Source organism: Solanum stenotomum, chromosome 12 (genome assembly GCF_019186545.1).
Source record: "Solanum stenotomum isolate F172 chromosome 12, ASM1918654v1, whole genome shotgun sequence".
NCBI lineage: Eukaryota > Viridiplantae > Streptophyta > Magnoliopsida > Solanales > Solanaceae > Solanum > Solanum stenotomum.
The window spans coordinates 17,847,811-17,863,289 of record NC_064293.1 but is presented as its reverse complement, the minus strand read 5'-3'; the positions used below and the strand labels follow the sequence as shown (position 1 = coordinate 17,863,289).

The 15,479-nt window shown below is 34.4% G+C and overlaps 2 protein-coding genes across 2 annotated transcripts; both read right to left on the bottom strand.

The window, feature by feature from the left end:
• Positions 1 to 463: 463 nt before the first annotated feature.
• LOC125847985 (uncharacterized) lies at positions 464 to 7,982 on the bottom strand. Its single transcript, XM_049527756.1, has 3 exons — positions 7,833 to 7,982; positions 3,033 to 3,180; positions 464 to 764 (listed from the first exon to the last, which is right to left on the bottom strand). Exons 1-3 carry the CDS (start codon positions 7,885 to 7,887, stop codon positions 686 to 688), a joined length of 282 nt encoding a protein of 93 aa, XP_049383713.1. The 5' UTR covers positions 7,888 to 7,982; the 3' UTR covers positions 464 to 685.
• A 1,922-nt stretch (positions 7,983 to 9,904) lies between these two features.
• On the bottom strand, positions 9,905 to 15,278 carry LOC125849152 (bet1-like protein At4g14600). Its single transcript, XM_049529173.1, has 6 exons — positions 15,064 to 15,278; positions 14,741 to 14,819; positions 13,510 to 13,608; positions 13,185 to 13,308; positions 11,309 to 11,365; positions 9,905 to 10,489 (listed from the first exon to the last, which is right to left on the bottom strand). Exons 3-6 carry the CDS (start codon positions 13,566 to 13,568, stop codon positions 10,328 to 10,330), a joined length of 402 nt encoding a protein of 133 aa, XP_049385130.1. The 5' UTR covers positions 13,569 to 13,608; positions 14,741 to 14,819; positions 15,064 to 15,278; the 3' UTR covers positions 9,905 to 10,327.
• Between the last annotated feature and the right edge of the window lie 201 nt (positions 15,279 to 15,479).

The window sequence follows — 15,479 nt, the reverse complement described above, 5'->3', positions numbered from 1 at the left end:
TTTTGTTTAATTTTGTTTATACCAACACACAAAAATGGGTTTCTCTCCGTTAGATCTTCCCCCTTGCGGTCTGATTTAAAATTAGAGCTCCTAATTGATTGCGCAAATTATAATATTTGTTTAGATTGTTTGGAAAACTAATTGTCACAAGATTCTTGACTGTCTAGTGAAAAGAAGACTTATCTCACAAGTAATTGAAGAGCTAATGAAAACTGATTTCACACATTTATTTTATTTATTTATTTGGAAACTAAATTGTCATAATTGAATTATGTTATCTATTGACAACTACGTCCTTTTTCCTTTTCTTTATTTATGTGATGTCCGGATCAACTTACCCGTGCCACAACTAATTCCACAAGATACCTTTCACCTCCAATAGCGCTATATAGAGTACCAACAGACTAGAAGAAAAGAAATGAACTCATCTCAAAATGACTTGCATAACTGAAATAAGAAGGAAAAAAAAAAAGTTCACGCCCAATTTGAAAATTAGTGATTAGTGTAGCATTTATAACTTATGAAACCACAAATTTATTCAATTTTCTGTGAGTTTTACCACAAACAACCCAAATACATACTGTTCGTTCACAAATCACAGCCAAATTCTGATAAGAAAGTGAAGGCTTTCTGAACTGCAGACGATGTGGAGACGACTTAACTCGAAGAATCATGAAAGGCATACTCAAACTCTAACTGATCCTTGTTCATTCTGTTGGAGCATGTACGCTTTCTTCATTTCTTCCAAAACAGAGTCATTTGTGCTACACGAAAGGACAGAGAAAAACAATGCAACTTTAGAGGATGTCATGAGATTTAGAGTACTAGAAATTTCAATCAAAAGTGGTTATTTTGTTCACAGGTACAACAAAGGAAGAATCAGGTTACAGTCTCCGAACTCATTTATCCTAAATTTCGTTCGTGTCTAAAGTGGTGGAATTAGATAGACTAAACATATCTAAGTTCGGTGCGGAAAAGCAGAATTTGCACCGGGCAATTTTGGCCCCCTGGATGCATAACCTTTTCTATGAGAAGGGACTGTAATTGCTCAACCCATGTCCCTTTTATGCAAAGGCGATCCAGGATTTGAAATTTATGGGTTCCCATCCATCTCAAATTATAAAAGAAAAACAAAAGGAGGCAAAATAAAAGCCTACAGGTGACCAAGGGGATTCAAACCTCAATCAAGAGGGTAGTTGAGCTTAAAAAGTTCCTTTTCTACCACTGATTCAACAGCACACTTTGTTTATGGGTTCCCAATTCCTAGTTATTATAAATTTACTGAATTTCTCAAAACACATATAGGATCTATGCAGAAGTTACTGGATTCTGTGAACCTTCACCCAACACCCTGAATCCTCCCCTGTTTTTATGTTATGGATGATATTTATACATCAAAACACATTGTATATGATCAAAAGATCATAAAAATAAGGACTTGACAAATTTCACCTTTGCTAGCAAATAAGGAATAATAACTTACTTGCAGTGTAACAACTCATCTGACAGAAATTTTCTGGAACAACTAAGCCCATAACTAGATACCAAAGTAAAATATGATAACCACTACAACCTCAACAACCAAAAAACATTTAGGATCGACAGTTCACCAGTCACCAACTGTAAATTAGTATACAGCTGACATCATCCATATATTTGTATACTTTCTACTACCTTGAGTATTTGAAACTTGCAGTTTAGCCTGTTTCTCTGGAGGACTAGTTCAGAGAATTTCTCACTAGAGTGTGAGAATCAATAATTGAACCACACATTAAAGGTCGGTAAAATACGGAGCCACCAAACCAGATAATTGGGCTCATCAGCAATAAGTTTAAAATTCATTTTTGCAAGGAGTTGGCTGTATTGGGTGTAAGTTCAACAGATACCACCTTCTGATACCTACATGTCACTAGAAAGGCACCTTTTATGACACTTCTTAAAGTCAAACTAAGCAAGAACAAACAAGAGATCACCGGTTTTCAATGCATTTACAGCCGTAGCTTGTACTATTAGTTAGAATCTTTTGTTAAGAGGATTGAGTGCCAAAGTATTCTTAATGCCCCTCCAAGTAATTGATTTGTAGTTCCCTTTCAATTATTTGTGGCAAGTTTCCATCTATCTACTTTAACACGTAACAAAACTCCCCCAATTGTAGAAAAAAGGTATAGAAATAGGAAAGGAGAAGAGGGAGTAGCATTAGTGGCTCGCATAAGAGGAAATGGGTGGGAAGGAGGAGGGAGAGGTGGTGATGTGATTGAGAAATTGAGAATGAAGAAGTAGAGAAAGAGCAAGAGGGGAGAGGAGGAGGAGGATGGTACAGGCGGCGTTGAGAAGGGTAGTGGCTAACTGGTAAAGGAGAAGAAAAGACAGAGTAAGGGCAAGGCAGAAGGTAAGGGAGGATGAGGATGAGTGGAGCTCCTGCTGCTAGGCGGAAAGTTTGGTGGAAAGAGGAAGAGGTGGAGGATTTTGTGGAGGAGGGAGAGGTGGAAGTGGAATAGGAGAAAGAATTTGGGGGTGGGGTGAGTACGGAAGATGATAAGGCAAAGGAAGAGAAAAGGATAATAAATAGTGGGAACTTGACACATAAATACTTGAAGGTGGAAGGCGTCAGAAATTAGGTAGCTGGAAGACGGCATGGCACTTCTACAGATCATACTTTATTCCGTGGTAAAATTGTTCAAGAAAACTCAGCAGAAGTAACTTCCCATCTTACTCGTTGTAACAGGAGCTGTGAATGAGAAGAGTTTTGCAAAACAACTGCATGTAAGCCTGTAAAATAACAAAAGCATCCCCAAACTGCAGTCCTCATTTTGCCCCCTCAGTTTCTTTGTAGCCTACATTGCTTTTCTTATCATTTGTTTTGTCTACTTTCAGCAATCAAAAGAAAAATAACAAAAATATCCTTTTTTGTGAGTAAATAACCAAGAATGTATAAGAACAAAATTACCATGGTAACCTCAAGGATAAAGAAACTTTTTACTGACAAGCAAGTCCAGAGAACTCTTAAGTTAAATCAAAGATAAGGGACTTACTACTGATGAAGACACTCATTTAATTCCTTGGCTTGTTTACGACACTGCCAAACAACAGATATTGTTCTTCCTGAGGCACACTCAGCGTATTTTGTAGTATATCGATCACATTGTTTGAGCGCTTTCTGCTTCATTTTACTGCGCAGAGCTGACATATTTGATACATAAAAAAGCTTAAGTTGAAAGAAAAACTGATGAAACAAGTAAAGCATAACAGATATTTATCAAAGTTTCATGACAGATATTCACATATGTCAGATAGCATATGTGATCACTGATCACAAAGACTTGCACAACGTAAACATAAGTGACTTTGTAAGGAAGAGAACAGACAGTCAGACACAACAAAGCCAAATCCACATGGACTGTTCCACAAAAGCATGAAATGAACTTTTCCTCAAGTCTGAGTAAATACTCTTACATGAGACTATGAGACAGGAAAAGGCACAATGAAGAGGCCACACCATATATATATGTTGAAATGTAAAATTCATCAAAAAGCTTTTAAAGAAAAACATCTATCCTTGGGAGGTAGACTTTTTCTCATTAATAGTGTCCTCGATTGCTACCCACTTATCTCATGTCTCTATTTCCAAAGCCTGCAAGTGTGAAAGAAGCTAGATACAATAAGGAGAAAAAATTTTATGGGAGGGGAATAAAGATGGGAGGTCTTTTCATTTGGTCTTCTTGTGTAATAGTGAGGTGGAGTGCAATAGTCATAATAAGAACCTGGTTACTTGAATAAACAAGAATCTAATGCGGAAGCGAAATTATAAAGACATAAATTGAAAGATATGTGAAATTCGAGGATAACATCCCAAATTTCAAGAGAAGTGCTAAGAACCCTAATTGATCTTAGTATTCAAAATTAGCGGATTAAAACTAATTATGATACTAATAGAGTCAATTCAAGAGCTAAGATCAAAAGTGATCTAGACCCCTATTTCAGAGAAATTAAAGACAACAATTAGTATAAGATAAATTACCCTGTTTAATTTACAAATAAGAACTAGAGATATCAAGTTAAAGATTTAATCTTAACTCTTCCTAATCGTTCATATAAGGTTAAGATAAATCCCAAAGTAGTCACACACAAAGGTGTAAAGAAGAGAAACTCTCAATTAATAATAATGTTGTCTAACAAAAATAATAAAATCTACCCCTATATATAGGGAAAAAACTATCCCAAATAGAGTGGATTAGAATTTACTTTTATGGAAATAATAAATAAAATCTAACTAGAAAACTTTAAACTGGGAAAGCATTTGGGTGAGGAATTTAAGCTCCTTTTTGGGCAGAAATTCAACCTCATGTGGGCCCCAATATTCTTTCATGACTTGGACCATAAAATATGTGTAGCAAGAATGGGCTTTTCTTCCATGATAAGCATCTTCTTGATTTCCCATTGAAGCCCAACAATCTTGGCTTGCAACTCCGTATCTTGAGACCTTGATGATTGTCTTCTTACGGGCTTCTATAGCATCATCCTTGTCCATTGAGCTACATCCCCCTCTTCTTGAAAAGAATTCGTCCTCGAATTTAACCCTACATCAAACAAGGACAAGTCAGCAACATGAAAGTAGCACTTACTTAATACTCATCGAGCAGATTCAATTTGTAAGAATCGTCTCCCATTCGCTTGAGAACTTTGAAGGGTCCATCGCCTCTAGGATGCAATTTAGACTTCCTTTTGGAAGGAAACCATAGTTTGTGCATGTGAATCCAAACTAAGTCCCCAGGCTCAAAAATGACCCGTTTTCGCCCTTTGTTTCTCCTCAAGGCAACTTGTTTATTCTGTCTTTCAGTGCCCGTCTTTGAGAATAAACAAGTTTCCTTGAGGAGAAACAAAGGGCGAAAACAAGTCATATTTAGTTTGGGGACTTAATTTGGATTCACATGCGCAAAGAACAATTTCCTTCCAAAAGGAAGTCTAAATTGCATCCTAGAGGTGATGGACCCTTAAAAGTTCTCGAGCGAATTGGAGACAATGCTTACAAATTGACTATGCCCGATGAGTATTAAGTAAGTGCTACTTTCATGTTGCCAACTTGTCCTTGTTTGATGTAGGGTCAAATTCGAGGACGAATTCTTTTCAAGAAGAGGGGATGTAGCTCCATAAACAAGGATAATGCTCTAGAAGCCCTAAGAAGACAATCATCCAGGTCTCAAGATAAGGAGTTACAAGCCAAGATTGTTGGGCTTCAATGGGAAATCAAGAAGAAGATTATCATGGAAGAAAAGCCCAAAAATTGTGGAGAAGAATGGATTATGTGCTACACATATTTTATGGTTCAAGTCCAAGTCCAAATGAAAGAAGATTGAGGCCCAAATGAGGTTGAATTTCTACCCAAAAAAGGAGCTTAAAGTCCTCACCCAAAAGGAGGAAAAAGTCATGTGCAAATGACTTGGGAAGGGCCCACATATTTTGGTCAAAGCTGGAAACTTTTTCTTATTTCCTTAGGGAAGAATTTTGGTGTTATTTTTATATGTTTTCCTAGTTTAAAGTTTCCTACTTAGATTTTATTTATTATTTTCATAAAAATAGATTCTAATCCCATTCTATTTCGGATAGTTTTTAACCTTGGACAACATTATTACTAATTGAGAGTTTCTCTCCTTTACACCTTTTTGTGTGGCTACTTGAATTTTTTTTTTGACCGTGGTGTCACAGACCAGCTTTCGTGCACCTCGACTAATTTCACGAAATACATGTCACCTCCTATCAACAACAGTACATGTATCCACCAAGGCTAAGACAGATGGGAAGAATCACCTAGTGTTTTTGTCACCACTGAGTTTTGAACCTGAGACCTCAGGGTTCTCAACCACTTCATTAGGCTACACCCTTGGGCCTTGGGTGCGGCTACTTGGGATTTATCTTACAACCATATAAAAATGATTCTTAAGAGAGAAAATTAATTCTTTAACTTGATATATTTGCTTCTTATTCGTAAATTACTAAAGGTAATTATTCTTATACTAATTGTAGTCGGGTCTAGATCACTTTTGATCTAAGTTCTTGAATTGACATTATTAGTATCATAATTAGTTTTAATCAGCTAATTTTGAATACTAAGATCAATTAGGGTTCTTAGCACTTCCCTTGAAATTTAGGGATTTTATTCTCGAATTTCACATATCTGTCAATTATTGTCTTTAATCTTTTATAATTTCGCTTCCTCATTAGTTTCTTGTTTATTCAGGTAACCCGATTCTTATCAAGTCATCTCTTTTTGCAATGTCCAATGGCTGGTCAGATGCGGGCTCTCTTTTTTAATCTCTTAAAGATGACTACTGTTAGCAAACTCTTAAGAAGGTTTGGTATACCATCCTGCCTGCTTGTGCAGGTGTATATGGAAGGAAAGAAATATCTACTTAACATACAGATGTCTGTTGCTTTTAGTTTTTTGGTGTAATCAACAGGATGTAAAGGAGGTAGATAGTATGTTAGACTTCATTGACTACTTGCAAGTTTAGGACCATCATAGATATCCTCCTCCTTTTTGTTTCTTGTTTAGAAAGATTGATGATTCTTGTACTGCCTAGCTGGTGTGAGGTTCCTTCTTTTTTTTCTTTTCAATCTACTAGTTACTTAAAAACTTTCAGCCTCAGAAACAATCACACACTCCTATTTGTTCTTGTCTCCGAAGGTGTCACGTGGAATACACCCTTGATTGCCATTTAGACATCAAAAACGAAAAAACCAACTGAATATACCACATAATTCCCATCCACCTACTAAATTCAGTCCTTGATTTTACATTTCAACTGCCAAAACAAAATTGGCAACGGAATATACCACATAATTTTCCAGTCGCCTAAACTAAGCCCATGGTCCATCTCCATTCTGGAAAACCAGATAAGAGAAAAAGAATCCTAAAGCAAAATGGATGATGAGCTTCTTGACGCAAAAAATTCCTTGAACTTTATAGAGGAAACAATTGTTGAGAAACATACTCTTAGAGTAGGGAAAATTCAAATTGTACTAGATTTTCCCAAAAATACATTCAATTAGCACTACAATAGAGGATAAAGGATGAGATTGAATGCCATTTTGTTTTATTTTCTTTAGCGAGCCCTTGCTGAATGCTAATAACATATTGTAGGCAACATCATAAATAGAATTTCCATATCCAATACAGTCAAACCCTTAGAAGTGAAGACATCATCTATCCTCCTTAAGAGTCCAATAAATAGGACATGAAAATTTGATAATCGAACCATCTTGTAAGAAGAACCTTTATTTTCCCAGCACTTTTTCTTACACCATCATTGAGCTAATCCAATATGAAACATCTTATCTTGTTAAATCTCCGTTTGTCTAAAATCACAGTTTCTTCCTCCCAATAGTAACGTTAATCATCTTTCAACCAACTACCCAACAATGATTAATACCTCAGAAATGAATGGGAAATTGTAAAAAATTTCTTTTCCCTTGGATAAAGAAATAAAATGTCCTCCCTCCCTTCACTCTTACTTGTCACATTTCACTTCACGAGAGTCAATATGACTAATTTCGTACAGATTTTCGAAAACTATACAAAAAATACTACAAGTTGCAATACTTCTAATATTAATGTAGGTCAAAGCTCAGGCAGTTGTACCCAAATACTATAAAAAAAAGTGTTTAAAAGCTATTTTGTCGTAAAATCACTAAGCATCAATCCAAAGAGGCACTTAATTAGTTCAATGAGAAGTAAATTGCGTTTCAAAGCAAGTACAGAATGAAGATGAGTGAACAATTTTCCTAATTTTAATGGTGAAACTGAGGAATTAACATCTAGGGTTTGGAGAATATACCTTCTTCGACCTTCTTTTTGACGTGATTTTCTCTGGCTTCTTGCACGTATCCCATTACGAAACTGATACTTCAACTCTTCACAACTCCTCTTCTCCAACACCCTAAAACCTAAAACCTCCGTTTGTTATGAATGAGTATGTAATTTATTTACCGAATAATAATTTATATAAAAATGAAACCGGGAAAGGATTAAAATAAATATTCATGTAATGACTATGGTTAATATTTTCATTTAAAAGTATTGTTTGGTCCAAAAATATATTTATTATTATTTAATATGTCAAAAATCTTCTTCATTCCAAAATAGTTTTGAGGTTTTATTTTTTCGAAAAAGTTAAATTAGATTAAATTAAATTAGTATTTTAAAAATTAAATTTTGGAAATGAAAAAATAATACGAAAATCATTGATAAATTTTACCATATAATAAAAAAATACATCTTAAAATATTGATCAAAGTTTGTATTATCTATTTTTTAACTCTTAGAAAGAAAATTGTGAAAATTATTTTGAGAGGAAGGGAGTACATATTTATTGATTTAGTTCTTTTCAAATTGGTTTCATTTTTTTTATTTTTAAGAAATTTAATGGTGTTTTTTTTTTCTTCCTACAATTAGAAAGATTTTTTTCATCCTCTCATAACTTATAATCTTTTACTATTAATTAATAATTATGGTGGGATAAGTTCGGTTAGAGTGTTCATCATTTGTGTGAATCTATTATCTTTTTTTAATTATTATCATTATCTCAAAAAAGTGTTTGTTTGTCAATAAGGTTAGCATACAAGACTCTATTGGAATACAACAAGCCTATTGTCAGTTGAGTTTAAAAGTAATCGACATCGAGTTATTGACATCCATATTTATAGAGAACACAGGCGATTGAAATAGACACTTGTCGGAAAGATTTTGTTCCTTTGTAGAACGAATACATTTTTAGTTATTTAAGGATAATACTCTAACTATTTTAGTAATGATACTCATTCAACAATTTTGATGTTAGTGGTAGGACCGAAAATATTTCAGCCATGATACTCGATTGTTATTTCAACTACAATACTTATTTCTTAAATAATTACTCCAAAGTTTCAAACTATACAACAATCCACACTAGCTTGCAATACTTCTACTAATAAATAATATCACACATAGTAGAAGTATTTCAAACTTTCTAGTAGTATAAATATTTTAAAGTTTAGACAAGTTATTGGGTACTACTGAATCACAATTTGTCTAAATTAAAAATATCACACGCATGATATTATCCGACCATTTAAGATACTAATTTGCTCAAGTACTTAAAAGGTGATGTGCTAATTTCAATTAATGAATACTTACAAGAGCACATCTTAAGAATACTTGTTAAAGCGACACCACTTCTATATTTATATAGGTAAAAATATTGTATGTCCCTATTATTTCAGGCATTTGATATTTTCATTAAGAACACTTGTGCATCCTCTCCCTATAACAATAAGCATAGATCACCCTGAGACAAGGCTTAAGATTTGATGGGTTTTTTTATGCTCAAAATGACATTAGTATACTTATATATCATACTATTACTATCCGTGAGATGACATTTTTTTTTATTAATATGCATTCAAGATAAATTTTACTTTACTATAGAAATACTAGAGTGAAACCAAATAATAATTATGAATTTATTGTTTTTAATCAATATTGTCAAAGAATTGTTTCGTTATACAAATTCAGAAAAATTATTCAATTTACGAAACACTCAATCGCACACAATATTTCGTTTGCATATGGGAGTGTCGCTATACTTGTGTTATTCTACTAAGCAATCACTTAATTGCAATTTATGCAAAGATGACAAATAATAATTATGAAGCAAACAAACCATATATGGGTATGAGCTGAAGAATTCAATATCTTCATGAATGTGTTTTGGTTATTTTCAATAGCAAACATTTGAACAACTGATATATAAGATTAGAACACATCATTTATATTAATTGATATGTTGAAGATGGAATAAAAGGAAACATATTTCAATGTAAGTTATTCACATATGATCTTTAAAAGACTGGTGAAAGATATATAAGAAACTCAAATAACAACTTAGCAGATTTATTAACTAAGCCATTTTCAACCACCACATTTGAGAAATATACAATATCCAAACGTGTCATCTATGGAAAATATCAAATGATGTTTTTATCATAGAAGTAAAATTTCTCTTAGAGAGATTTTGTCTCACTGAGTTCATCTATCGAGATTTTAACAAGGTATCAAACAATGTATATTACAAGATATGATCTTTTTTCTTCACTAGGATTTTTGTCCCCCGGGTGCTTCCACAGATTAGGAAACTTTACATAAGACTAATATTCGGAGTTTCTAAAGCTGCACCCTTACTCTCCCCAATCACTGATCTGTCAGTGCTTAGTATTTGTTTGATGGTTTGAATAGATTGTGTCTTCATCAGAACTTTGCCAGGATGCAAACAAGCATAGAAAGATAGGGTTGCCCTTATCTCCGTGAAAACTTGGCCAACCAATATATCACAAAGAAGCAAAATAGTGCAAAAAGAACCACATGCATCACATGGTTTGATCCTTCCCGGATGATACTCCTGTTCAACCTTCTCATGTTGTTCTTTACTCCTGCTTGAGCTTTCATCAACGTCATTTGCTGTGATAAAGGGGAAAGCGTGAGTATTTAAGGAAATGGAGAAGTCATGTAACTTAAAAGTAAAAATGATTCCATAATACAATAAAATAAGCATACATCGTGAATAACCCAGACAGACTGACCAATCAACACGTTTATAAAACAGTGTCAAGTTAACTATAGGAAGTTTAGTAGTTCTAAGTTCTAACGGCTTGAAGCAATCTAAAGTTGCTTCTTTAATTCAGTTATACTAGAACGGATAGCTCTTAGAAATACATCATTCAGATTTAGCATTAATGTTTATTGTCCAATATCTCTGCACACATTACCCTCAAGAACAAAGGAAAATGCAATCAAGTTTGGGCTTATCATAGTCAGTTGATGGAGATCTAATAACAAGGAGATATATCTTCAAAGAACATGAGAAAGGACAGAGAAACAAAGGCATTCATGCAGACTTGCATGGTAATACCTACGAAAAGGCAAAGGAAGGTTACAAGTACACTGTCATTTCTAAAAGATTTATAGTAATAACAATTGCAATTTCCAGATTATAGAGGAAGAGAGGATAAAAGACAGAGAGGGTCGTGAGAGCTGTAAATAAAGGTTAGCAATTGGAAACTTTTACTCATTTATAAGATTAAATATAATTCAATTTCCAATATCTCCTAACTTATTGGCGCATGTTAGATTGTTATCCATTAATAGGAAAATAAATACCAATAAAGCTCAAATATACAAATTTAATTGTTAAGGCACATGAAATATACGGAAAAGAAACAAAACGGTCTCAAAGGATGTCAAACATGCGGGGTAAGGGATAACAAGTTCATGACATACCAGTTGGTTAATAAAATCATTCTGATACTTTGCTTCCGACTCAATTTCTTGTGCTACCTGCAACATGAAATATTTATAAGTACTAGCAAAAGGGTAAATAAGAATAGATATCTGAAACCGGGACAAATATGATATACCAAGTAGGGCCAACAAATGAGAGAATAGAGATTGGAAAAGATGCATCTAATAATGTGACATTTGGGATAAAGATCTTCCGGAACTCTGACGACAGGACTTACACCACAAGCAATGTTCAATTAGAAATATAAAACTTTAGTCCTATTTCTGATGCATGTGGAGGCCAGCAACCAGTGTCAGTACTAGAAGCCAAAATACGGAGAGGAGAAGGTCGAGAGATGATGGGTCTTTGTTCTATCTGAATATGTGGTGACAATGAGATGGTTAAATTTTCTTCCATTTTCTTTGCTTATCAGCTCAAGAAGTGATCCTTCTTAATACCTCAACATTGGGATTGCAACCGTGAAGCATACGTTGGATCCATCTTGAACTGGAGACATAAGGATCAAAGCACTTGCCATATCTTTTTGGTACCATTTGCAGCTATTTATTATTAGTGTGGTCCAGGTATCAATGTACACACTAGATAGCAAGGAGATGAAGAAGAATAGGTTGGCAGTGGACTAGACAAGAAAGTTGTATTACATCAATGAAGAGGTAGAAGATTTAACCCCAAGCCAAGCCCAAGTTCAAAAATCAATATTCTTTTGGGCAAGTTGATTTAAATTATAAAAGGGATTTAGTCTTGCGATTACTGGTCTCCTATTATGAAGCCACAAATAGCCTGTAGAAATGACAACATATCTCATATCCAGTCATGAATGAACTATATATATATATATATATAACACGACACCTGTCCACCAACTTTCAGATTTCACAAGGACGGATTTAGAACCTAGATATAAGCGGTGATATCTCTCTAGCATCCACCTCAAAGACCGGACCGAAGTATGTCAGCATGATAGAACATCATAATAGGCCCATACCAGAAATGAAGGTAGACATAACTGACCAGAAATAAGGTAGTACTTGCTCAATATCCAGCCAAACTTCATATCTTTTTAATCTAGCAACTGATTCCATTGAAACCAATGAGTAAAGAAAAACACTTAACACATGCTTTTAAGTTCCAATACAATGTGCTTTTATGCAAAGAATACCTCTGGGGAACCAGAATATCTTGACAGTTGAGCGTTATCCAGCAGTCTTACCGGTGGAAATGTAAAAGTCAACAAGTGAATTAACATTTTTCTAATCCAGTACGATTTGATCAATTAAATGTGACACAATAAATCTTTGTTTCCATTCCCCATTCTCCATCAATTGCTTAGCCAGTTAAAAGAGAACCCTCCACATACCACCAACATTTGGATCATTACACAAAAGCGGTGTATTGATATTAGAACATCTTTTTTTTGTTTTGTCAAATCCCATCTTCTATATAATTTCAAGATTCCATTTTAGAAAATCATATGAAAGACAAATTTAAGACTTATTGCTTCCTTAACTAAGTATTCTGTGTCTTGTGATATAAATGAATAAAATGATGCACTAAATTCCATTGTGATGGTATCAATCTTTACTATAATGAGGGAAAATAACTTCTATTTGCCGGTGGGAGAGACTTTAACTATCTCAAAGCAGACCAGTAAGTTTCATATTGGTTTTCTTATAAATATTATTCAGTGCTCTAATAAATAAATAATACATCACCTTGTCTAAAATGGATCCATGACATAGCACATCACTGAATTTGGCATGTACATAAATCTTTAAGACACCAACAACTATGCAAAAGCTATTTACCAACTAAATCAAAATAGAAAACCAAAACAAGGTGGTTACGGAAACATACATTTCTGAGCTGTTTTACTTGCTTCCGAAGACCAGTGATCTCATCATCCAGGTCTCCGTGCATGGGATCAATCCGCAACTGTATTTCATCTGAACCACCTACTGGCCTCGTACTCAATCCATCTCTGATAAATTCAACACATCAAAACATCTTAATTTCTCAAAATAAAACAAAAAATTCAAAAAAAAAGGTGTAGATCATTTAATTTTCTGCAAATTAGGTTATACTTTTGGTAATTCTCTATTACAAAACTCAAATTGTGAAAGCAATTAGAACCATAACGAATTGAAATTTAGAAGATGATAATCTTTTATTGAGTAAATACCTGGATCTGTGGGAAGCCGCACCGTAGAAATCACCACCTCTATGAGAGCTAGAAGCCATTGAAAGAAGGGACAGATGAGATTGAAGACACGTCGAAACCCTAGATTTAAGAAACTTCAAAGTATCAATATAAGGATTGAGAACACAGCACATTGAAAAATGGTTCTGTGCTGCCAAAGATCGTCCAGTATTTGATTTTTTTAAAAAAAATTACCAGAACAAAATTTTCTCTGCAGTGTAAGGAAAATATTTGTGAGTTCCCTTTTTTAGTTAGTGTAAGATGACTAGAGAGTGCATGTTCACCGTTCGCATCCAGTTTAGAGAACATTTAATTTTAGACATGGAGCATAGGCACAGGTTTCATATTCAGAACCTCTTTGACTAAAAAAACAAAATCACTAGCTACAAAATCTGCTACTTCCCCCGTTTCATAAAGAATGGTCTAGTTTGACTTGGCACGGAGTTTAAGAAATAAAGAAGGCTTTTGAATCTTGTGGTTCTAAATTAAAGTTATGTCACATGTACAAAATTGTCCTTTAATCTTGTGGCCTTAAACATGACACGTGGAAAGCTGAAATTAAAATGTTCCCAAAAAAAGAAGACGCCATTCTTTTTGAAACAGACTAAAAAGGAAAGGAGATCATTCTTTTTGAAACGGAGGGAGTACTAAGTAAGTGACCAAACCAATTCATTCTAAAAGGTAGATACGAATTTCTTGCTCAACACGTCTTTTGAATTCTAAGGAAAGTAAGGCATTTGAGTCCTACTCTTTATGATAAATGGTGTATGAGCATGTTGTACTAACTGATGTCGAAATTAACACATATTTACCAATCTGAATTTAAAGAAAATAAGGAAAGACAACAGGAAGTAAAAGAGGAAGAAAAGATTACTGGAAGAGAACATGTTTTACACACAAAATCTGATGACTGTCAAGCAAACAAAACTAATTCATGATTTTGGACAAACAGAAATAAGTCTAAGAGACAGTCTTAGGATTATTTAATAAGATTTACTTGTGATTTTTACTCATACAGAAGCTAAGCAAAGTCTTCTAACAAAGATTGAATCGATGATGCCGAAATTAAACAGGAAGCAGAACTAAGCAAACCAATACCAAAGACCACATAGAACTGGAAAAAAAAGGGATTACCAAATGATAAAGTTTGAACTATTCTAATACTGAAATTTAGATAGCACATAACAAAACTACAAAAGGGGAAGAATGTTACCTTTCTCGGGGGCAGCCAACTAAAGCGAGGGAGAGATGAAAATGCTTCGAATCTCACAGTGGAGTCAACAGAAATGACACTTGAATGAAAAGAGAGAATGATTAGTCTCGTGGATAAAATAACATGCTTAGCCGAGAGAGTGAATATCCCAAATGTCTAGGGTTTGAGATTTGCATCCATGTAGGAATTCATCCGGATATGCAATTCATTTTTCAATTCAACAGATTCTAGAAGAAACTTGAAATCCAGATGTATTCGTCCTTATGATCGTACTAAAGATTGAAAGAAAAAGAAAAAGAGGAAAATAACATAGGCGCGGTTACCGTTTGGAGCTCGTGCTTGAGGAGAAAACAAGAGGAGTTGATGGTTTCCGGCGAACAATGGCTGTACGAGGCGAGATTTCCTCGAATCCTTTACCGATTTGGCCGGCGTCGAGTTGCTGAGAGAGGAGAGATTATTAGGGTTTGTGTATGAATGAAGATGATTGGGATTAACGAGGGAATTGGATCGGATCTCAATTGGGCTAGCCGTAAATCCGAATAAATGGGTTGGTTTGGGGTTAACAAAGATGGCACTTTGTTTCGATTATAACCAAAAAAATGTTAAAGATGTAGCTAAATTAGAACAATTTGTAATCAAATGCTTCAATCAAAATCCATTTGAGGAATTGACACAAAGGTACAATCCGCATATAGTATTGACACTAAGTAGCCAAAAAACAGTTAGGGGTCGTTTGGTT